Genomic DNA, 24,041 nt, shown 5'->3' with positions numbered 1-24,041 from the left:
TATACATTTTTCTATACTATGATATATAAATCAGTTGCTGTTTCATTCGCTCGTTACTCGATTAAGATACCTAGAAATTTCACAAACTAAATCGAAAACGATTTGATCTTCACAAACTTTATTTTCAAAACTATCACGATATGTCTCGCTATCACAATAGCCTTTGGTGAATATGTAGTAGTATATATGTAATTCACAACTGAAAAGCTATTGTGATAGCGAAATATGTCGTGATAGTTTGGAAATGATAAAATCGTTTCCGATCTAGTTTGTGGAATGTATGAATGCCTTGAAATAGGCCATTCCTGGTAGATATTATCAGTTCAGTGTTCGTTAGACAAAACATGAAGTGATGCAAAAGACATATGTTTGTACGATGAAACCGCCCTCCCTTGTGAGGGAACAGCTTCATCATCTTCCGTTAGGTTAGTGTGACTGAAAATGTACCTATTGAAGGAGGAAAGGTATCTGAAAAAAATCTATATATCATATTGTTTTCTTTCCAAGGGAGAGTTAACCAACTGATAGACCAGAAAATGTTTTCGTAAAATTTTTCAAACAAGTTTCTAGCAACTTCCAACTCGCAGAGATTCCTAATGAACATAGTCGGCTGAATCTAGGTCTATCAATACAAAAATCATAATAATCATCCAACTGAAAATGTCTTGTTACTATAGAGGTTTTGCTATAATAAGGTCATTATTTTGAAATTTTCCGATCGTAAGGAAATAATCAATCTTTATTGGTGGAAAGCAGCAGAGCAGAATGCACAAACATTATCAATTCCCAACAAATTTTCAATGACGGCTCATCCATAAGTTTTAGCAGAAACTTCACCCGCTGGAAGTGGCAACGAGGGCTTTTAAAGCGGTTTTAATTTACGTGTTGCTACCCAGCCATTCATATTTGAAGAACTTTCCTAAAACAATCAATAACTCTTCTCCCGAGTGGAAAACTTCGGTTAAGTACTCGAAGGAAATACATTAAACATTCGCCAAGAAAGCTTTTGCATGTTCACTATGAGAAAATAACATTTTATAATATAATGGGGTCATGAAAATTGTCAGACTATAAATATAAAGACTGTGATATGCTACAATCAAGGTTCGTAGAAGATTTAGATTCAAAGCTTTCAAGAGTCGATTTATTTCATATGAAAAATTACTGATATCTACGGAGTTAACCTTCAAAAAAATCTGTCAACCGATGACAAGCATGATTGACACCATGCTAGACATAATGTAGAGGGCAACTGAAAGTTCTGAATTATTCATTAATCTTCAAAGAATTTGACATGAATCAATACAAAATCAAAGTATCAGAGGAGTCTACTTCATTTGAAACTAACGAACCGCCCCGACTCCGCACGGGTATGATGCTGATACTGAATATACTACAGAATGTATATAGAACGTTCACAACTTTTTTGTGAGTGGGCAATACAAACATGTTTTCTTTAGAGGTTACTCTTGAAAGAGCGACATATAATTGGCCCGGTACCGCCGCAACCTATTTGTCCCTGCATTTTCAATCTGTAGTATCTTCGAATATATTCATTCAAATTACGTGTTGTAAGGGGCATATTGATCATATTATGGACATATAAGTTGAAGGATACATCAAATGTAATTTTATGAAGTTCGCCTTTTTCCATGCGGCTGGCAGTTTAGTTGGAATATTTAAAAATCCTTTTTTTGTATATCTGAAATATAAAACGAACCTACAACCGGTATGGAGGAATAGTGATGAAAAGGTAATTTTTATATGTAAAAGCACCTCATTTATTTCCAGGGGCGCCTCAGTTTGAATATCCAAAAATCCTTTCTCATTGCACATTTTCAAAACAGTGATGAAAAAGTAATTTTCATATGTAATACTCCCCTACAATCCTCACTAGGGCGCTTCAGTTGGAATATTTGAAAATCCTTTCTCAGTACGGATCTAAGATCTATGAAGCACTTATATACTAAATTTTAGTTTCTTAGGACTTACAAGTACGAAGAAACATAGATGAATGATGAGTGTTAAGTGAGTGATTTACGCATTTATAAATATAGATAATGCCATCGACTTCATGGTCCTTCATGGTTCAACCCTCTAAAATGCCTCATAGAAATTACCCTCTTCTGGCGATACTTTGTTGATGTGTCAAGTTCCTGTGACCTACATCTTCTGCTTTAGAGGTGATCATTGTCATTTTTACGATATATAATCCTACAGAATACACTACCAAACATCAAACCAGCTTCACCATCCGTAACGAGCACTGTTCCCAAACACTAGAATTCAAACACTTTTCTTGACGCAAGTTTCATCAACCAAGTTGGTGTCTTCAAAACACGTAGCGGAAAATTCCTAGTTCTTTGTTCTCCCTCACAAACCAAGAAATACCAACGGATTGTTCGCATTTTGAAAGAGTTGAACGTGAAAGTACCTTCAAAACTCATTGCTTGCTTTAGAAATTGTGAGCTGAAATGAGTTGTGAAGACTGTGACGGACCAAGCAAGCTATTGAAACTGGTCCCAAAGAACATCTAGCACATGTCTAGAAATAGCGGCATCAGAACTATAAACAGTGACAAAGAGCCCAATTCAAACAGCTCATTGTTCATCTACATATGAAACGCTCTGTACAAATTTTCCACGATAGTCTTCCCAAAATAATGGATGTGCATCAGGAAGTGTAATGGTATGCTGGTAGTAAATAAACAGACACCAGTTTTAAAATTTGAAACTCATCTATTTCATCTCCAAAAGACGCCAATTCGTTCAGTGGAACATGCGTCAAGGAGTGTTGCAGTTCTGGTATTTGGGAACGTTGTTTGGTTAGGATTTATTCCACGCCGGATGTTCTTGTTCTTCTTTTCATCAGCTTCACCACGTTCAAGTTCACTGACAACTCTACGAAATCTGTAGGTTTATCCTAAGGGAGCATCTACGGTGGAAAGACTATGCAGCTCCTGCCCAGTCTGCTAACAAAGTGGTAAAACTGGCAGCTTCACCACATATTGCTGCGGCTGGATGCCATCATGGCATCATTTGAAATATTAGAAAAACTCAGGGCGCCACACCAAATTAGACCATTGAAACCACAACAGTTAGCTTGTTTATATGCGAAGTTTTGTGTTATTCTTACAGAAGAGGCTGGCAAATCAACAGCGCCGATAACAACGTCTTTCGAAATATCTTCAATTCTAGCGATTCAAAAGACTGAACGATGAGTATGTCCATACGAAGTCAATCCGAACAGCTAAATGAAAGACCAATGGATCAGGTCTGATAAATTCACTTGTTAATACCTTATAAAATCTCCCATGTGAAAATAATAATTAGATTACAATAATTTCGTACCACGCCGCCCATGCCATACAAAAAATTGACGACGTTCAGTAACTATTTAGTTTTATGCCATTCGAATTGACTTCTTAAATACTGGACACAAGATGGAAACTAAGATCATACGGTCTTAGGTTCCAAGCAGGAATGGAAAAACTTAAAAAAGCTATCGTATAGTGGAACACGAGTCACCTTTTTTTCGTGAAAATCTTACAATAAACTGAATTAGAACGTTCAAATATGGATTTTCTTCAAGTTACAGCCAGTTCCATGATTGAATATATACCATTTCATTAATTTTAATACACCGTCATTGAAAGTTTATTACTTCTCTTAAAACTATTTTCACCAGTTCGACCATTTCAATTGAAAGTTGACTCGATACAGTAATTCTTATTTGAATAATATTCTGGAAAGCGTTATTATTAGTGCAAGCAATTCTTGTATACTTATATTACTGATAACCCTGGAACGCGGTTTTTTGAAAACTGTTGGACGAAAAGCAATAGAAAAAACAACTGAAAACTCAAATATCACATTGCATTCGGTTGGCTGAGATTTTCAGCTTGTCACCTTGTGTTGTTCTCGAATGGGATATAATAGAGTGGAAAAATGGGAAAACACCACTTAATTTTCGAATAAATCTTCTCACATATCAGATTCGTTGCGTTTAACAGTTGGTGAAGATACTAACAGTATTTTACGTTATACACTCTTCATCAAGTGAAATATATTAGTCCAACGAATTGGGAACTACTTATCTTCATTCATCAGTTCAATCGACGAAAAGTATTTCATATGAAGTTCAGTGTGTTATATGTTTCATATGTGTGTTCTATATGTATATGTTTTATGTTTTTATATTTATATTTTATCTTTTTTCTTTAATTTGTTATTCAAGTATGACTATTATTTCATTCTTAATATGTATATAACATATATTACAATTATTGACTTACCATATGTACATTATGTACCGATAATGAGTAATAAAATAATTATAATCATTATTATAGAATGAATATCAAGTAGACTAGCTGAAAAAAATCATACGATAGACTGGAAATTCAAAATTACCCCTTTCCAAATATCATACTCATTTCTTAAAAATAACAAATAACAAATGGAGCCTACAAAATATACAAACGTTGTTTTGGCATAACTAATGGCTTAGTGAGTATGAATAAGTGAACTGATACTAGTAATTCACATTCACACCCATCTGTTTATTGAATGAATCTGATATCAGAATACAGTACTGCTATATGATGGAATCGGCCGATACTTGATGAAAATCCATAACTAACGTATTCCAAAAACACTTTATTGGGAGATTTTCACTAAATTGTTTTACAAAAACGCAACACGTGTTTCGCCATACAATGGCTTCATCTGGCGTGTCTTTCAAAGACACGCCAGATGAAGACATTGTATGGCGAAACACGTGTTGCGTTTTTGTAAAACAATTTAGTGAAAATCTCCCAATAAAGTGTTTTTGGAATACAGTACTGCTAGTCTGTCAGTAATAACAACTAATAGCACGTAATACACGTAATCCTCTTCTTATATACATGACATCAAAAGGTCGCCAACCATTATTCCATTATTCAGGCATATGAGGCATCGAGACAAAACTATGTTATCTTGATCACAATAAAACAGCTCTTATTTTAATTATAATTTTTCTTTAAAAACCAGTATCTTAAGAGTCTCCAACTCAAACAACCAAGTACATTCTCAATTCTCAATACACCCAATACTCCCCCTGGATAATCTCTCGATCCAAAATTGAATATGGGCTGCTACAATTTGACAAAAAGAATGATCAATGTAATATTCAACAAACTTCTTGTTCCAGAAAGACTCCTTTCTATTATACACTGATGCATCTAGAACGGAAGATGGAGTAGGGGCAGCTTACACCAGCTCTGATTTCAGCTGTTCATTTAAATTATCGAAAGGAAACACAATAATCACAGGTGAATTATACGCTATTTGGAGAGCATTAAGGTACATGGAGAAAAAGAACATCCCAAAATGCTTGATTGTCACAGATTCACTGAACGCTCTCGAAGCAATTACACAAATATACATCAATCATCCCATCTTGCTTCTTATAAAACAGCCTCTCCACTCACTACATCAAAAAACATTCTCATTCAGTTTATGTGGATCTCTTCTCACAATGGCATAGTTGGAAATGAAAGAGCTGACAAATCAGTAGAAGAAGCAATTACTAACCCGCTAACAGATACTGTGTCACTTGCCATTCATACGGATCTGAAATCTCTATACAAGCAGTTGGAAATCCCAATGAAATAGTTCATCAGCAAAACTTCATAATACTTCAAAATACCCCCAATGAGAAAGAAAAGCCGAGGTCATTTTATCACGTCTTCGTCTAGGTCACACTCGTCTCACACATGGGTATCTACTATATGAAGAAGAACCCCCAGTATGTGAAGTGTGTGATAGTCTTCATATTCTCACCGAGTGCGTGCTATATCACAACGAAAGATTTTGGCTTCCCACCATCAATAAAGGACATAATATCAGGAGATAAATGTGATAATAATAATTCATTAGCTCGACTAGGAAATACCAATTTGTTACATACTCTCTAAGTTTTCTTCCATGGACATGTAATATATCTAATGACTTTAGAGGTCGATGCGACTGTAAATAAATAAATAATAAAAAAACAATTATTGAACAGGGTAAATCACAAGTATCCATGCACCTGTTTATACCTATGATTGTTAAAACTTGTCCATTCAACCAATTAATATGAGGTTTTGAAAAAAGCCTAAGTAAAGAGTCATTTTGGAATGTTTTATTGATCATCAAGCCAAGTTTTCTCCAACTAACCCACTTGCTATTAATTTTCCAACAACTAAATTTCGGCGATTAAACAGATGGGTGAGGGTCATTTCTGAATTGGATCTTCTACTGCATTGAAAACATCGATGAATAACTCCCGAAGTAAGTTTGGCGATGCTGTAACTGGAACACTTCGAACACAGCAACTAATCCAATAATACTCACCCCAACTGGATTGATGTGAAAATATATTTCAGTTCGAGTTGAGCATTTCGACAGTTCACTTACCTGAAATACATCAGACAGACCACAGAGTGGAGAAGCATGTTCACCAGATGGTATCCCATCGGCTCTAATTGCCAAAGCAAATAGTTCCATCTGAACGTTAGAACGCACAGCGGTCGATACGATTTGTGGCTTTGTTCCTGAAACAACAGAAATACTTTTGAGGAATTGTTCTGCGATTGCGGGTATTTTCTGGAAGATTAAACTCGGGTCTGAGAGCTAGTTGTTAATGACGGAAAGGAAAGGTGTAACTTCAAAATAATTGGTAAGCTGTGAGAAAAATGAAAAAAGTGGTATTGTTTCATTGATGAATAACTGGTGTCAAAAAACCTATTTCTCCAATTTTACTTTTTTCAAAAAAAAATTCTCGTCTATATTGATGTTGTTGCCTTCAAAATAGTCCCTATTATGATTATATACTCAGGCTGGCGCATCTTCGACTCGACTCGAAACACTTCTCACACTCGATCTTTGAGATAGCCTATAACGATGCCCTTTCAATATCGTTCATGATTGTGAAATGACGGCTCTTTGAAGTTCTCTTCATTGCTGGAAAAAGAAAAACACACAGGTGCCCATATCTGACGAAAACAATTGCTTGGGTATTGGAACGAAGTTCACATACAAGCAATAAAGTATGAGCAGGTGCATTATCGTGGTGTGAAATCCATAAATTGTTTTTCAACACATCCGAGTGTTTTTTTTTAAATTCATGAACATTTCTGTCACATCCGAATTTTGAAGTTTTCCAATTACTTCAACTGAAACGGTTCAAAATAAATTTAACCTCATATTCGGTTTTAGTTGAGTTAATTTTCATTGGGAGTCGTAAATTGTTTGTATAACTGACTTCAGAATTGAAGCCACATGTCAACATTAAAACGCCAAGTGGGTTGCATATTCTTGGTGTATAGCGGAACAGCTAAGATTGTCGTATTCATGAGGTTTCACCGGTTGCCGAGTATAATTTACTTATCAGTTTTTTTTTTTTCAAATATGGGATTGAATTAGGTTAAGAAAGGTAGGTGGATATTTTAACTTCATTTATAAAATCCGTACGAAACAGGGAGAAATCAAAATGTCGGATTTCCCAAGTTGAAGTGCTAGTTCTTGTGGATGAATGCACTTTTGCTAATCGCATATCGTTCCATCACTTTGTGGTGATCTTCTTTGGGAAGGATTAACGTAATCCAGCAAAACTTCGATAATCGAAAATACCCTCACTCTACAGAGTATTATCATGGTGATTATTTTTTAGGATTCTGGTCTTGGTGTTGGTCCTGTCCTTAAGTACTACCGTCAGTTACTAAACCATTACCATTTCACTCTTTTGATCGTTCGGTCATTAGATTCCAACAGGACTTCCATACGATTATATTTACAATCTTCCACTACCGGTCGTTCGAGGCAGTACCGAGAAATTGTAAGCGATCGAGCTTCGTAACGTGGACACGGATCGGATGGCTGTGACTGATATACCGTGTGCCAAAGGACAGGGGAGCCATTCTTTTCATCAATTACTCAGATAAGCTGCATGATTTTATTACTTTTTATTTGTTGTTCTGAAAAACAAATATTTAGAATAAATTTATTTGATTATTGCATTCGTTTTAACTTTAAGAGCCTTTGGCCTTGAAAAATATTGAAAGTGTACACTCAAAGTGATCACGTAGGGGTGATAACGGTCGATACAACTTGAGTTATTCATTTCTACGATCTTAAAGAAAAGTGACTGGGATGAGTAGTATAATCTTCTTGAATTTTTTCTAGTAGATATGTCTAAACTTATTTCGTAAAACTCAAATATACACAAAATCGCAAAGGAAACAAGGGTTTACTGAGGTTTGCACTTATAATTGATTCTTGTTGGCTCTGGGAAACAGAACTAGCGCGAGTCTCCCAACTTATACCCGACTAAGCTGCCATGCAATTTTTTGAGCGTGCCTCTTGTGCGACTGTTACCGGACCCTTCAAAAACTTTCTAACCTTTTGATACATAGTGATTTTGTTTTTTTTTGGCACGTGATACAATATAAACGGTTTGAATGACAGATAAATTTATTTGATTACTTCATGAAACTTGAACGATACAGATACAATGCAATTTGCAGATATGTTTCGAGATGCATATGAAAGAGAATGCAATTGACTAATTTATTGCGTATATGATTGAAAGTAGTAAGTAAGTAGAAAGTAGTAATGGAACATACTGAAAAACATTACTTCATTATCACTTTCTGAATCAAATTCCGTTACGAACTGTCAATTCAAACTATTTTGTTAAATAACAATCAAATATACATAATGTTTCATAGTTATTGAAAAAGTATTCAAATATGAAATGATTACATGAAACAACATGATAAGAACATACTAAAAATCAACCAGTAAGTACACTCCCACTACTATAGGCGTGCGCTTATATGGAAACGAAATTTAAGGTTATAATAGAATATTTTGTGGTAAATTACTTATAATCAACTACAAAAACTGAAAACAATAATAACAACAGCGAATAAACTGAACACAATATCAATTTTCGACCGTTTATTATAACTCATCCAATGTCCGTGGTACCGTCAAATCCTTCAACATTACAGCACTGATGGCTTTGGATGAGGTCCCTGACAACTCATGCGGATCACGTGGTAAGATAGCCTACTGGTTGTATTATTCTACTGTGATAAGAACTTCTACCACGCTTCCATATCGAATTGAGATTTGTTTCTCCACGTTCTTTTTTTCAGTTAGTTGCAGGATCAGGTTCAATATTATTCTCCTCTGTCGATTTTCCCGAGTCATTTTCTTCAAACGCAGTAATTTCTACAAGAAATGAACTCTGGGTGATCAAAGATGTTCACTTCCAGATAACTTCAGTTTGACAATTCTCAATATACTATTATTCCATATCTGTAGAAGTTACAATTTTTCAGGAGCCCTTGCGGCATGATTATGAAAAATAGCTGATAAATAACACGATAGATGAAAAATCCAATTCAATTGTGATCTGAACCGGAAATGAAATAATGAATATGTTAACAAATAATAGAAAATGATACAGGAGATGAAAATTATTGGTTAGAATTAATAATGAAAATTGAAAATAACTTGAAAACAAGATTCTTCAGGATTATTTGGTTGTCAGTAAAAAAACAAAATCATATGTGGGTCACTTATACAACACCCCTGTCACACAAGCTCCTCGGTTCACCATACCGTAGATCGTTTTTTCGCTTGGATAAATTCATATTTGTTGGAGATTTTTGAACCAGTCTGGCTCAATGCGTCGCATCTTCTTTAAACATTCTCCTGAACTTAGTATTATCCCTGCAAGTGATTTTAGCTTTGGACTATGTTAGTCGATCCAAATATCTTTCACTATTCCCTATTTGTTCGTTAACCTCCACAAAGTGTTTAATTAACGCTTGCCATGAAGACTTTGAAAGTCCCTTTGATCACCCCAAATTGCGTTCAAGTGGTAAACGCAAATCAAGTATTTTACGTCTCTGGTTTCTTAGTTTTCTTGATGCTGCTATAGACGGTATGTCTAATTTGATCTGAAGTCAGTTATGAGATTATATTTTGACACAATTTTTCTTATTCCTCTCGGTGGATCTCCAACATAAGATCAGAACAGCACTGGTTTTGATGGAATTTTTTTCTCACAGAATAACTGTTGCTTCCTGACTCTAACTCTTCTGGCTCTGTTTCACAATTTTTTCGTCCAGTTTAGTTAAAAATCCACTGTTCGGATGCATGCTATCTTCATTAATTTGTTGTGATTGAATTCACAATTCAAGTTTTGTATGTGATCTCCTTCATCATATTATATACTGTATAGAAACGAAATTCATGTTGAGATACCTTCCTCAAAGTTATTGAAGATTCTGTTATGGAAGTAGCTACAGTCCATGATTTCATATAATGAAAATATCTTCACATTCTCAGATTATTCTATTATATATGCACGATGACTATGACTTATTTTGAATTCGATAACTCTGATAACTCAAAAAAGTGAATTCCTCGGGAAATTTTGTTGTTGTGAATAAATGATTGTAAATAGTAATCTGGACAAGTAGTGATATAACTGATATCAGTGATCCAAAGAGGTAACGGAGTTAGCTGTAAAGTGGTGATGACCTCATTTTTCAGAAAAAAAAATTGATTTTCAAAGGTCTGGTACACATATCCATAAATTAATGCAGAGGAATCTCGTGCAATATTCTTCTAACGCCCCTCTGCATTCACTTAGTCTGCAGGTGAAATCGTGATATTGTAGTCTCCATGTTGACCATTTAGAGCTTTCGGATTTTCATGTTCTATATTTCATTGTGTGACCTTGAATACTTCGGAATTTTTCTTTCCAAGTATTTTCAGTATCACATTCAAATTTCAAATTTCAAAATTTAAAAAGATGGTAATGAATTTTTGAACGATAGGAGTTAAAATCACCAACATTCTAAGTGAAACATATTTGATTTGTTATTAATTCTAAAACGGTCATATTTATTGAGAGAGACTAATATTTCAGAGATATAGAACAATAGAAAAGTGATATGAATTATGATTTTTATTTATTGTATCAAGTAGTTAGAATAGGAATGAGGACATATTTCGTTTGATACATCAACAAACAATAATAATAGTAGTATAATAATAACGCCTTCATTGTGTCATAAACAAAAGGAGAACTCAACATAACATATATTCAAATTTACAATTGAAATAAAGGGCGAATTTCATCGTCCATAATGAAACACATTAGTTAAAAAATCTTCTTCCACTCAGCTCTACTCTTCCACTGAAAGCTTCCAATCATTCACAAACTATACGAAAACTTTGAATGATAATGGTATTCAACTCAATTACTTCTTTCACCTTTGAAATGCTATGTGTATTCACAGAGACAAAACAACAATTGAACGTGGCCCATTGTTTGGATTTTATCTCAAACAAAACACAGATACTTGTTCGGAAATGACAGGCTTTCCAGATATAACTTTCCAATGCGAACGCCGAAAATCGCTGGAAAAATTTCAGTGCATCGGTTCAATATCCAAAGTGCATTTTCTCGTTATATTTCAAGGGTTTCCAATTCCATTTATTTTTCCATTTCACTTTCATTTCCTATATTCGAATTACTTCCGTTTTGAATATCTATTGGAAGAATCATCGTAAAGTCAAATCGAAGTAGGAGCTGGAGCAATATTCATATATTTGGGAAGATGGAAAGAATCGAATGAGAGGAAATGAAAGAAGAGAGTGAATGTGATTCCACGTTCAGAAATTCGAGTCTCTCTTTCACTGGCGGATGTGGAGGCATAGAAGGTATGAAATGAGTTTGAATTTCTAGCTCGATATTTTGGGAGAACTGTATTGACTGGTTTTGATAAATTTCATTTTAGTGTAGATGTACGTTTTTAGTCTTCTACTTTTTCTTCTAGAAACAAAAAATAAACGGGAACCTTCCACAGGAAGGAAGGAAGCAATCAGTTTCAAAAATTAACTCTATACAAAGAAATATCTTTTAGACACAAAGTATGGAAAAAAAAGTCGTTTTGAAGCAACTATTTTCATATACACATTGAATTACATGAAAGAAAAATACTTTCCAAACAAATACTTTTATTTGGAAGATTTTCTCTATACCGTTTGTTTTCCAAATAAACGGAATGAAAAAAGTGTTTTTCGTATAATTCGTATAATTTCCAAATTATTTGTTTCGCAAGTATTTTTCTTTCGTGTAAATTAATACACAGTGCATTTCTTTAATGTCACTCCCTTTTATTTTTTAAACGGGTCAAAGCAAAAAATTGAAATTTGAAATAATGAAATTGATGCATGAATAATTTATTTTGAAGTAAAATTGACAAATGACTTTTTCAAGACGGCGACTGGGCGCCATCTGGAAAAAAAATCTAATGGAAAGGGGGGTCCTGTGACACATCATTTTGAAAATTCTGACGAATACTTCACAATCCGAGGAAATGAAGTCACTATCTTCACCTGATACAAAATGGCGAAACATTTAATAATTTCTTCAAGACAAAGACATTAACATTGATATTTCTAGAAATATTCCTTTTTATTTGCCATATGGCAATTCCAACAACCCGATAAGATTTGTTAATTTATTTTTTGTTTATGAAAACGACAAAAAATGTTAGTACGACATTGAACATCATTGTTCAGTTTGAATATTCTCAGTTAGTTTTCGGTTTTACTAGTAGAAAGGTTCCACGTCACTCTTTTAAATATTGTTTGGATTGCGATTTTTTTCTGTGAATGTATTGATTTTAGCGTACTTGAGGAGACCACTATGTCAAAATATTTTGTCGGGCGAAAAATCAAGCCCCACCTCGAATTGAATAATTTTCAAAGAAAAATCCATACCTCTTTCGATTATTTTTCGGAAAGGAATTTTTTCCTTGAAATGTATTCATTTCAGCGTACTTAAAAAAACCCTCATGTCAAAATATTTTATCGGGTAGAAAATCAACCCCCACCCCCGAATAAAATAATTTTCTAAAAAAAATCCATAACTCTTTCAAATACTGCTTGAATTGGGAAATTTGTTTATAAATGGATTCATTTCAGCATACTTGAAGAGACCCCTATGTCAAAATATTTTTTTGGGCAGAAAATCAACCCCAACCCCGAATAAAATAATTTTTTGAAAAAAACACATAACTCTTTCAAATATTGTTCCAATTGGGATTTTCTTATTGAAATGTATTCATTTCAGCGTACTTGAAAAGACTCCTATGTCAAAATGTTTTGTCGAGCAGAAAATCAACCCCCACCCCGAATAAAATAATTTTCAAAGAAAAATTCATAACCCTTTCAAATATTATTTTAATTGGGAATTTTTTCTTTAAGTGTATTCATTTTAGCGCACTCGAAAAGACGCCTATGTCAAAATATTTTGTCGGGCAGAAAATCAACCCCAACCCCGAATAAAATAATTTTTTGAAAAAAATACATAACTCTTTCAAATATTGTTTCAATTGGGAATTTCTCCTTTAATTGTATTCATTTTAGCGAACTCGAAAAGACCCCTATCTGGTTCGTATTTTGGGAGTTCGTATTTTGGGAGCCACTGATTATCGGATCTCTCGCTTAGCATCGACAAATCCATGGCTAGAACTCGTGGCTGCTTTCACACTGATAAAATATTTGTACATAACAAAAGGCCGGTACACCAATTGACTGAAGATTACCCTGATCGAAGAACAGAATTCTGCGAAATAATGATGGAAACTATTGCAAGGCACCCTACCTATCTCAACAATATTTGTTTTAATGACGAATGTACATTTTTTCAAACGGCGATGTTCACAGACAAACTTGCCGTTACTGAAGTAACACCAACCCTCACGTTTTCCGGGAAACAGATACCCAATATCCAGAAAAAAATCAACGTTTGAGCAGGAATATTGGGAAACTATATTGTAGAACCTCTATTTATTAATCAAAATTTTACAGGGGAACTGTATTTGAATATGCTGGAAACTACTGTTGACCCTCTCATCACTGAAATCGTCGAATCAAATCCTAATGAATTCGATTTAGATATTGTATTCCAACAAGATGGAGCAATAATCTAGAAAAGTAAGAAACTATTTGGATACTAATTTTCCCGGTCGTTGGGTTGGCCGTCGAAGTCCTACAGAATGGCCAGCCTGCTAGCCAAATTTGACACCTTTTGATTTTTTTTATAGGGCTTTTTGAAGCAAAAGGTGTACGAAACTGAACCTGCTTCAATATTGGATATACGGCATAAAATACTAAATATTTGTAGAGATATTGACGTTACTGGTATTCGAAAATGTTCGGCGTGAAATACCGGATAGGTTCTTCATATGTCATGAGGTTCAAGGCAAACATTTTGAGCATCTTCTGACTGACCTCAAGGTTATTACGTCATATTATGTAGTTAAATATCAATGTATTCAGACAATTATTAAAATTTCCGCTATTTTGCAGTAGTTGAAGATATTGAAATCATATTCTACGGTTGTGAAGCATTTGTCAGGAGCATTTGTCACAAGACCCCCCTTGACATTAAATTTTTTTCCCGAATGGCGCCCAGTCGCTATCTTGAAAGTTTCACCTGTCAATTTCATCTCAAAATAAAGTATTCATGCATTAATCTCATTACTCCAAATTTAATTTGTTTGAGATGAACCGTTCCACATTAAAATTAAAGAAAAGCCCTGGATAAAAATAGCTACATACAAGTGGTATAAAAACATAGGAAGTTTCAATTCTCATTTTTCAATATATCTTTGTAGTTAGCTACGTATTCATTATGCAGAAGGACTTGTTATAATATGTGAACACTGATACAAATAACGGGTTAAATTATTCAATATTTGTCCCATGTGTAGTAATACGTCAAATTTTTTTTTCACATGTATTCACTACACTATAACAAATAATTTTATATTTGTGAATTAATATGGTATAGAAATAATGATAATTCTATAAACAATCTAGAACAATCATTATTTTTTTAATTCTGAAATCTCAGGATTTGTACAAAATAATGGTCTTTGAGCCCCAAAATCTTGCTATTCGAAATCGGATTATTTGAATTTACTGAAAATAAATTTGATATTTTTAAAATTTTGAGATAGAATTTGAAGTGACACAATTTTCAAAATCATATATAGTTAATGATTGACAATGTTTCAAATTAATGAGTAACATATTGATAAAAAAAATTTAATCAATTGATGAAATGAATGGGAAAACTCTTCAAGAGGAAAAACAAACTCATCTTCCTCTTGACACGAAACACGTGTCGAGGTGTTAAAATAACGGTTTGGTGTTGGGAAAAAACTCCGGTAATATTCATATTCATGATATGAGAACAAAATATCATTTCGAACAAACTGCTTTCATATGAACAATGAATCCCATGAAAAAAAGTGATTTTTCTATACAGAAAAATACCAGTGAAAAATTGATGATATGACAATAGAAACGTCATTTCGAAACAACTTCTTTCATATGAACATAGAATCACATGAGAAAAAGAGTATTCTATATAGAAAAAGACCAATAAAAAATCAGTGATATGATATCATATTGATGATATGACAGAAAAACGTAATTTCGAAACTAATACTTCAATATGAACATTGAGTCACATGAAAAAAGTTATTTTTTCAGATCGTAATTCATGTGAAAGTAGTTGTTTCAAAACGATTTTTCCTTTCAGCTTGTACCTATCTGAAATGATTTTCTGTGCTTCATCCACAAATTTTTGTGTAGAGGTTTTATTGAAGTTATGTTTTTCTCTTTTTTTTCTGTACTTCTGTACTGTTTTTACCACTCACGTCTACCATGAATCATAAACTAAGTGAACACTGAATAATTTGCGATTTCTTATTCTTATTTCGCAATATTTTGCGATTTCTTATTCTTATTTCGCAATATTTTGCAGTCTGATTGCATCAGGGCTTTGTTGCGAAAAATTTGATCTCTTCGTCCGTTGCATTGTTAATAACCCTTTGATGTTTATTGATGCCTTTGTTTTCATTAGAACATAGTTATTATTTATGTGAACACAATCACGAATGTGATAACCTCAATTGTCCTTGCGTGCACCATAAGTGCCATAACTCAACAAAATGAGCATCGTTAATATATTATGCTGGAATGCTATTCTAGCAAGGGACGAATCCAACATATCAAAAATCATGGAAATCGATCAACACAATCTTGACCTATGATTGGTCAAACTAACACGAGTCTTCATTATATTCCAGAAACATAAAAAAATCTATTTTAGAAATGATACAGGAGGGAGTCGATTCATTCTCATTCATTTCAGCAAAAATTTCATTCAACAAAGATAATTATTAATCTAAGACAATAATGAATATCAGAATCCTAATTTGAAAACTTCAATTATCTTCTTGAACCCTGATCACCACCACCCACTGAGTCCTTCAGATTCCGTTGTCCTCAGGGAAGAATACCCCACGAGACAGGAAGACAGGCTTCTGACAGAAAGGGGTCAAATAAATAGTATTGAACGGATTTCAATCCAATTTCTAGCTTTGAATAAACCAATTTACTTGGTCTGTTCGTTTCAACGCTAAATTCGACATAGGATTAAACGGAAAATTAATCAGCTTGCAAAATTAATTCCTTTGTGTTGCTGATTGGGTTTTGAGTATGGTGTGGGATCCTATTATGATTTGGGAGATCTTTTTTAAGGTCCTGACAGGGTTCGTCCTCACTCGACAGTTTTCGTGTATCATTTCGTAAACCACAATCTTTTTAATCGCAATGTAAAGTATAAAAAATGTATGCGAGTTTCCAAGGATCTTTTCTGATTTTAATCGAAAAACGTGTCATACCATATATATTTCAGGACTATCTGAAAGGATAAGACAAATAGAAGCAGATATGACGTCAGAACTTTTTACAAAGTAATGAATACACTGATATTTGTACTCACATATGAAAAACCCAACAAAGCATGAGAAACAACAAAAAACTGAATTCATAAGATACCGTGTTCTTGTGGTGAATGCTATATTTTGGAAACTATCGGAAATGAGGAATTAACAGGATCAAAATTGTCAGACATATTTCAAAATCAGGAGGTGAACATGGGATTGAATGGAACAAGACGGGAATAATTGCAAATGAACCTCACTCTGACAGGTGTGAACTCAAAAAAATCATCATATATACTTATATCTTGAATAGAAAAATAGATAGATAGCACTTTATTTCCAACAGGTATACACCTAATTACAGGAAACATGCTGAAAAAATAAAAAAATCTGTTTGATATCTGTTTTTTCCGTTAATCAGCTGTCGCACTCCTACGAACGACAACCGTCAGAAGTCGAAACTTGTGCGAGCTGAGGATTAACGGGGTCTTACCTTTTAACGTGTGATTCCTAACACAGGTTGGACGATAGCAAGTGAAAATCGATCGTTCAGACTAAGGCTTGGAGCACCGACCAACACGGCAGTCAATTCGAATGAGTGAACAAAGCACCCACGTCTACCGACCGTCAGGCGGTTAGTTGTAACGATTGAATTGACTTATTATAAGTGAGTTAGCCTTCACAATGTTGACATAAAACAACTGAACATTCTATAAGTTTCCATTAATATCACAAATGTTACATACTAAATTAAAATTATAACACATTATATTCACTGGTGCTGTGAGAATCACATTCGTTCGACTACTCTGACAAAGAAATGTTTTTTCGTATCTTGAGTTGAGGCGTGGTACATAAAAATTTATTTTTTGTAGGAGCAGAGCACAGGAGATGTTATTATTTATTGAATTCTATAGAAATGTGACCGTAACGAAGAGTCTACGTGTATTTAATGATATAATATCAAACTGACTCATAAGAACAGAATAGTCAATTCCCCTCTGGAAGAAAGACTGAAGCTCGAGAAGACAAGAATTTCAAGGATTTTCTTTGGACAGCTTCAATTTGCTGTATGTGAGAATTATAAATGGGATACCAGATCATCGCCCCATATTCTAGTTTGGGCCTCACACATTTGCACAAAATAGGGTGATTATTACCTTTATATTTCTAAATTGTCTAGTGTTCCTCATTACGAAGCCCAATATTCGACTAGCGGACGATACAGCTTGGTCTATATGTCAAATAAAAGTGAATTTTTGATCAAAGTTAATGGCAAGGTTTTTCATTTCATTAACTCGACTTCATAAGTACATTGTATTTCACTTTCCATTCTGGAGAAAAGTTACGGCGTAGAGCAGTTTTTGAATTGTTTATTATTTTACTTAATTCAGTAATGAAAATCAAGAACAAAAGAGGTAATGAATTCGAGCCTTGGGGCACTCCGGAACTGAGAGTATACAAAGCAGATTCAAAACCTTCATACTCTACATACTGTTTTTCATCAAGTAGATAATTTGACATCAGTTTCACCAAATTGACTGAAAAACCAAATTCTGATAGACGCTTGAGAAAAAGGAAGAAATCTATTTGATCAAAAGCTTTTTGCACGTCTGTATAACTTGCAATTTCCTATCCAAAGCTTCAGAGTCACATTTTGGAAGACATGCTAGATTGGTTATGCACGACTTTTTAGGAAAAATGTATTTCGAAAAGCTCCTTAGAAATGAATCATTGGCTACTCGTCTTGAAGACAACTTAGACTACATCGAATGTTTCAGAAGTCTCATAAAAGACATCTATGTATCTGAAAGTCTAAAGACTCTCATTCAGGATATTACGAAATGATTCTCGAGAGAATGTATCTGATTAAAGCTGGAATGATTCTGCAACCGTGTTAAGAATCACACGTTAAAAGATAAGACCTCGTTAGTCCTTAGCTCGCACAAGTTTCTCAACTTCTGAGAGTTGTCGTTCATATGGGGGCGACAACTGATTAACGGAAAAACAGAATAAGATGAATTTTTCCGAATTTTCCAGAATATATTTATTAATGTATGATGGTGTTATTTTAAAAAAGTTTCCACTGAACTTGGACAATTTTGGTCAATATATACTCCTAACCATGAAGGCAATAATTCCAAACAAATTCTGATGACGTCGTTCGACCCCCTATAGAGATCCGGTGTGTTCATACATGATCTTTGAGATTCTGTGGTTAGTGGTGCAGTTGTGATTGATGATATTTTAGTTACTAGAGACTTTTTGTAGTATCGTTAAACTTCAAGACGTAACCGAAGGGTAAGCGTACAAAGCGTCAAGTTCTAGATTTACTGGAAAGAAGTGTCTATTAAGATATCTCTCAATCAATAGTTGAGCTAGCGAAAGATGTACTTGTAGATGATGGGTGGCTTGAAGTGGATTCAACGTGTACGGCTATTTTAGGAATATAGAATAATTCAAATCCAATACACTTGAGTATTTCTTTCTTTTTCTCAAGAATAAAGAAACTCTTATATTCACCCCCTATGGCAAATTCATCCAAGATGTGAGCACAATTCTTTAATTCAGCTCTAGCCATGTGCCATGATGATGAAAAGAATTTCCTTCTTTTGAATTGATGTCAACTATATTTCTCAATTCCACGAAATAGGTTAATTGTTGCGGTTGTCTGGTCGTCATGCGTATTGACGTCACAGACGGTCCGTTTGGACTAAAAGCACCTCCAATGACATCACAGGTGAACCCTTTTGATGGAACCTTTCAATGATATATAGTGACACAGATTGCCAATATGATTCAGCAGTGATGTTAATTTATATTTTTAAGAACTCAATATAAGAATGTTAGGTTATTTATGCCTCGTTTTTGTAATTCACAGGAATCTCAGAGAACACTTGAAGCACCAATGGAATTGCAAACAAGAACTGATTGATGGTAAGTGGTGGAATGACATCAAATGCAATTAAACATACATAGCGTATTATATTCAGGGTATCGAAACATAGAATTTAATGTATCTCACAGAGGTACTTTTTCAAAATTTGGCATTTTTTCTCAATATTTCATTATACCAATAAATAAGCAATAAATGAATAACATATATGTTGTATATTATTTTTCCTATGTGATTTAACGAATATAACTTCAGGGTCGGATAGATCAGGAGTTCATAAATTGGCTCATGGTTCTTGTCCAATACTTTATAAAAATTAATACAGTATCCAAAGCACAGGTTACATAGAATTCGGTAAGAATAAACATGCCTGATGAAGCTGTTGTATAGCAAAACACGTGTTACGGTTTTGTAAACTGTTAATTGAAAACCCCACTATTGAGTGGTACTTGAATATATTATAGACTCACGTGTCCCTCTGGATTCAACATTGGCTCGCTTGAATTTTCTGATGCTCATCCATACCATATATCATCATTACCCAATTCAAATGTTTTGGGGCATGGTGAATTTTTTGGCATTCTATCAATGGAAATTACAGGAATCACAGTGAGATAGAAAACTGAGAATATTAAACTTTTCATGTTTATCATTTTGCTTTCATTCACTGCTCAGTTTGTTTGAATTCAACAAAGAAATATTTCCGGAAAGTGATAGAAATTCCATGTAACATCGGATTACTTCGGTGTAATCTTGTTCCAATACTTACAATGTATATCTGTGTTATTCTGAAACTTCCAACGGGAAATATGTCTTGAGATTCGAAACTTTGTATTCTACTCTTCTTAGTTTTCGCATTACTTCCGCCTCAAAACCCTGCAATATCAATTTTTCTTTGAAATGACTTCTGCAACATTTCATTTTATCTTTGAATTTCGCGAGAGGTTAGAGTCCCGTCACTTCGGATGGTCCATTGAAAGTTTTGTGACAATCTCATTATTCATGTTGATGGATGTGTTGTGGAGACTTTTGATTTCAAAAAGTTGAATAAGGAATAATTGAATTGATATTTACAGGAGATAACGAAAGTGAGAACCGAGTAATGAATTATACAAACAGTACAATAAATATATTGGAGTGAACTTTTTTTGTAAGATTTTCACTGAACAGTTTATAAAATCGCAACATGTGTTTCTGTAAAATAGGTTAAAGATATTATATTTTATGATAACTATTACAGTTTCCTCTGGCGCAATTGATAGATGAACAGAATTGCAGTTGCGCTAGTCGAATTTGTTAAATCCATAAATTCGCCAATAAATTTTCTTCACTTGATTATCACTGGAATATATGATTGATAATTTTTCACGAAGCATCTTATGTGGATATTGTCATACTTAGTTCCTCAACACATTTCTATCAACATAAGGAATAAATTTCAGCAATATGCTTCACACACTATTGAAAAGTCCACGGTCGAAAATAATTTTTCCAAGAGGTCTGAGTTTTATCAAACAAATTGATGTCAACAACGGTTGATATTATCAACCACATTTACCAGATCTATATCACTTCAACAAACGATAATGAACATCATACGACAATGATATAAGTTGGTGAACCTAGTTATTAGATTTCTCTTTTAAAGGCTTAGGCGCGGATAGAACAAGTGACAATAATAATAATGATAATAAATGGGATTTATTCATTGACATACATTGTTTATGAAGAGAAAGTAGGTAGAAAAATCAATAAAAGGGCGAAGTTCAGCCGAGGCTGTTTTACAACTTAGCCTATGATATAGCATGTATTATATAGAAATATGAAAATAATTATCTAGTATACATTGGTAAGTGAGTAGTTCATAAATCTTTGTGAAACTAAGAAAAAAACAAAGGCTATAAATTTTAAAGTAACTATTAAAAATCAATTCAGCTTAAATAAGGCAATATATATATATACCGAAACATACACAAAAGTGTGACAAAGGGAAAACCATATGAGCAAGACATAACATGGAATAATAATTCAAGCAAATTTATCGAAAACAATGAAGGCGAAAGCTTCAATTTCGGATAGATCAGAAGTATACCTTGAATGTAAATAACAAACCCACATTTGTCCACCATCCACATCCACAAATCTTTCTTAATACTTGGGAATTAATAGATTCAGGAATTCAAAAAAATCACTGAATGACCAAATATAATTGAATTCTTCTCCATTGTTGAATCCGTTGTATAATGTGAAAATTGGTTATCAATTTAGTATGGCCGTTTAGTGAGTTGGTGATATTTCTTTCATAAGTTTGAACTTTCAACTCTAGTAAAATCAGAAGACAGCAAGTTATCAAAAATTCATCATAATCTATACACCAAGTGACAACGAAATCATTTCACATTCCGACAGTCAGTTGTCTGTGAGACTAGGAAATTGAAGTTTGAAATAAAGTTGAAGGCCACTCGAGTCAATATTTCTGACAATAAAACGATTGAAAATCCCTTCCGGTTTGACCGGAATTTGAACCAAGTCAATAATTGTTACTAAAAACGATTCAACACGAGAGGCAATTTCTGTTCAAAATGTCGGCACTATGACTGTGTCTATGTAAATATGTTCGCTTAGTTTTTGATGAAAATTTCGAGAAATTGAGTTTCTCACTAAAAAGCGTCCATTTCAATATTTTTTTTTGAAATGCCATTATAAATTTCATCTTTCATGAACTTTTCAATAGGAAGTTATAGTTCCAAAAGTTTAACATTGTAGTGTACCTATTGTACTATGAAATATTTCAAAAATAAATAGTAATTAATTCATCATAGGTAGAGCAGCTTTGAGATTTTCACTCTTTCACTGGCACATAACATGAACTTCTCAGTATTTTTGAAATTTTTTGAAGAACGAGAAATGCACACATCAAAATTCATAAACTATAAATTTCCATTCATATTTTCCAGATAGACATGAAGTTCAAAATGGTAAGTATGTAGAAAATATTGTGAGTTATGAGAGGATTCAAATCACGAATTGTTCTTCAAAAACCACGTATCTTAACTTATTTTCATGATTTTCATTATATTTGGTGATTTTCATCAGAAAGTTAATAATGTTACCAACTCTTTTTGAATGAAAAGCGGCGTCTTGAGAAACCTCGTTTCTTGGGTGATTCAATTCCCTATCCAATGATATATCACCTTCTCAAATTATCATTTATATATTCATGTCGAAAATCTGTGAGCAATAGATTATACAGTGAATTGATGAAAAAATATTCACTGACTGGCAATAATGAAGTATGTGGAATGAGTTTATTTTTTACATCAGAAATATCTTCGTGATAATTTCGTTGCAAGTTATTTTTAATCATACATGAATTCTGAAACAAACTGTATTATACACTTCAGATGTCACGTATCCTCTCCAATCAGATGCGTCATACATGTTCCTGAAGTACCACTTTTTCCTATCCACCAGTTTGGATACTCATTGTGATCTAGCCACTTCTGAACTAGACTATCATAATGAGAAGTTATAACATCTAACTCTAACGTATATCAGTTGAAAACTCATTAGGGTTAGAATATTACTGGAGTTTTTCCCAACACCAAACCGTTATTTTAACACCTCTATACGTGTTGCGATCACTAAGTGATCATCTTCAAGAGGAAGATCAAACTCATCATACTTACAAAGCCATCCTTATATACCATAGATACCTATTTTAGGTACCTCCGTCTTGAGTGTCTTGAATTAATTTCAGAATATTGCCGTATCTACTAGTCTTAAATTATTTTACAATGTGTCCTTATGTGATAGGTGAATCTAATAATTAAAATATTATAAGCTATATGAAATTATATTCAGGATATTGTCCTATCTACTAGTCTTAAATTAATTTAACAATGTGTCCTTATGTAACAGTCAGGTAAAATCTAATAAATAAAATATTATTTCAACAAGCTATACAGGTAAGTACGTTAACATATTCAAGTGACGTATTCGTGAGACAATTTTAAGAAAAAATGTCCATATTAACTTGCGTCCGAAAATGTTTCGTTCCGGAGATACTGGGTGTTGAAATTGAATTTTTTTGTTCGCTTTTTAAAAATCATTCTTGCAAAAAATAAGTTATTTGCACTAAATTCGGTACCCGGGGTTTTTTTGACGTGTAAAATCGTAATTTTGTATTAATTTTCATGTAACATCTAGAGGGCACTGAATAGGTACGCTGTCATTATTTATTTCAAATTGCCCTAACTTTTTTGACAGTGAACTCTTGGTACTTTT

The 24,041-nt window shown here is 33.6% G+C and overlaps 1 protein-coding gene across 2 annotated transcripts in view; it reads right to left on the bottom strand.

Moving 5' to 3' along the window:
• The window catches only part of LOC111504189 (protein O-mannosyl-transferase Tmtc3), a 211,923-nt gene that overhangs the window by 153,271 nt on the left and 34,611 nt on the right, over positions 1-24,041 (bottom strand). For both annotated transcript variants that reach the window (XM_074169909.1, XM_074169908.1), the window contains exon 2: positions 6,444-6,580. In XM_074169909.1, the coding sequence (XP_074026010.1) occupies positions 6,444-6,580 (137 nt within the window). The remainder of the gene's footprint in view (positions 1-6,443; positions 6,581-24,041) is intronic.

The sequence above is a fragment of the Leptinotarsa decemlineata genome, unplaced genomic scaffold (genome assembly GCF_025532065.1).
Source record: "Leptinotarsa decemlineata unplaced genomic scaffold, Ldec_3_MD MMD2_P_RNA_scaffold_6, whole genome shotgun sequence".
NCBI classification, from domain to species: Eukaryota; Metazoa; Arthropoda; class Insecta; order Coleoptera; family Chrysomelidae; genus Leptinotarsa; species Leptinotarsa decemlineata.
The sequence above is the reverse complement of the archived record's forward strand: the minus strand, read 5'-3'. Positions and strand labels throughout refer to the sequence as shown.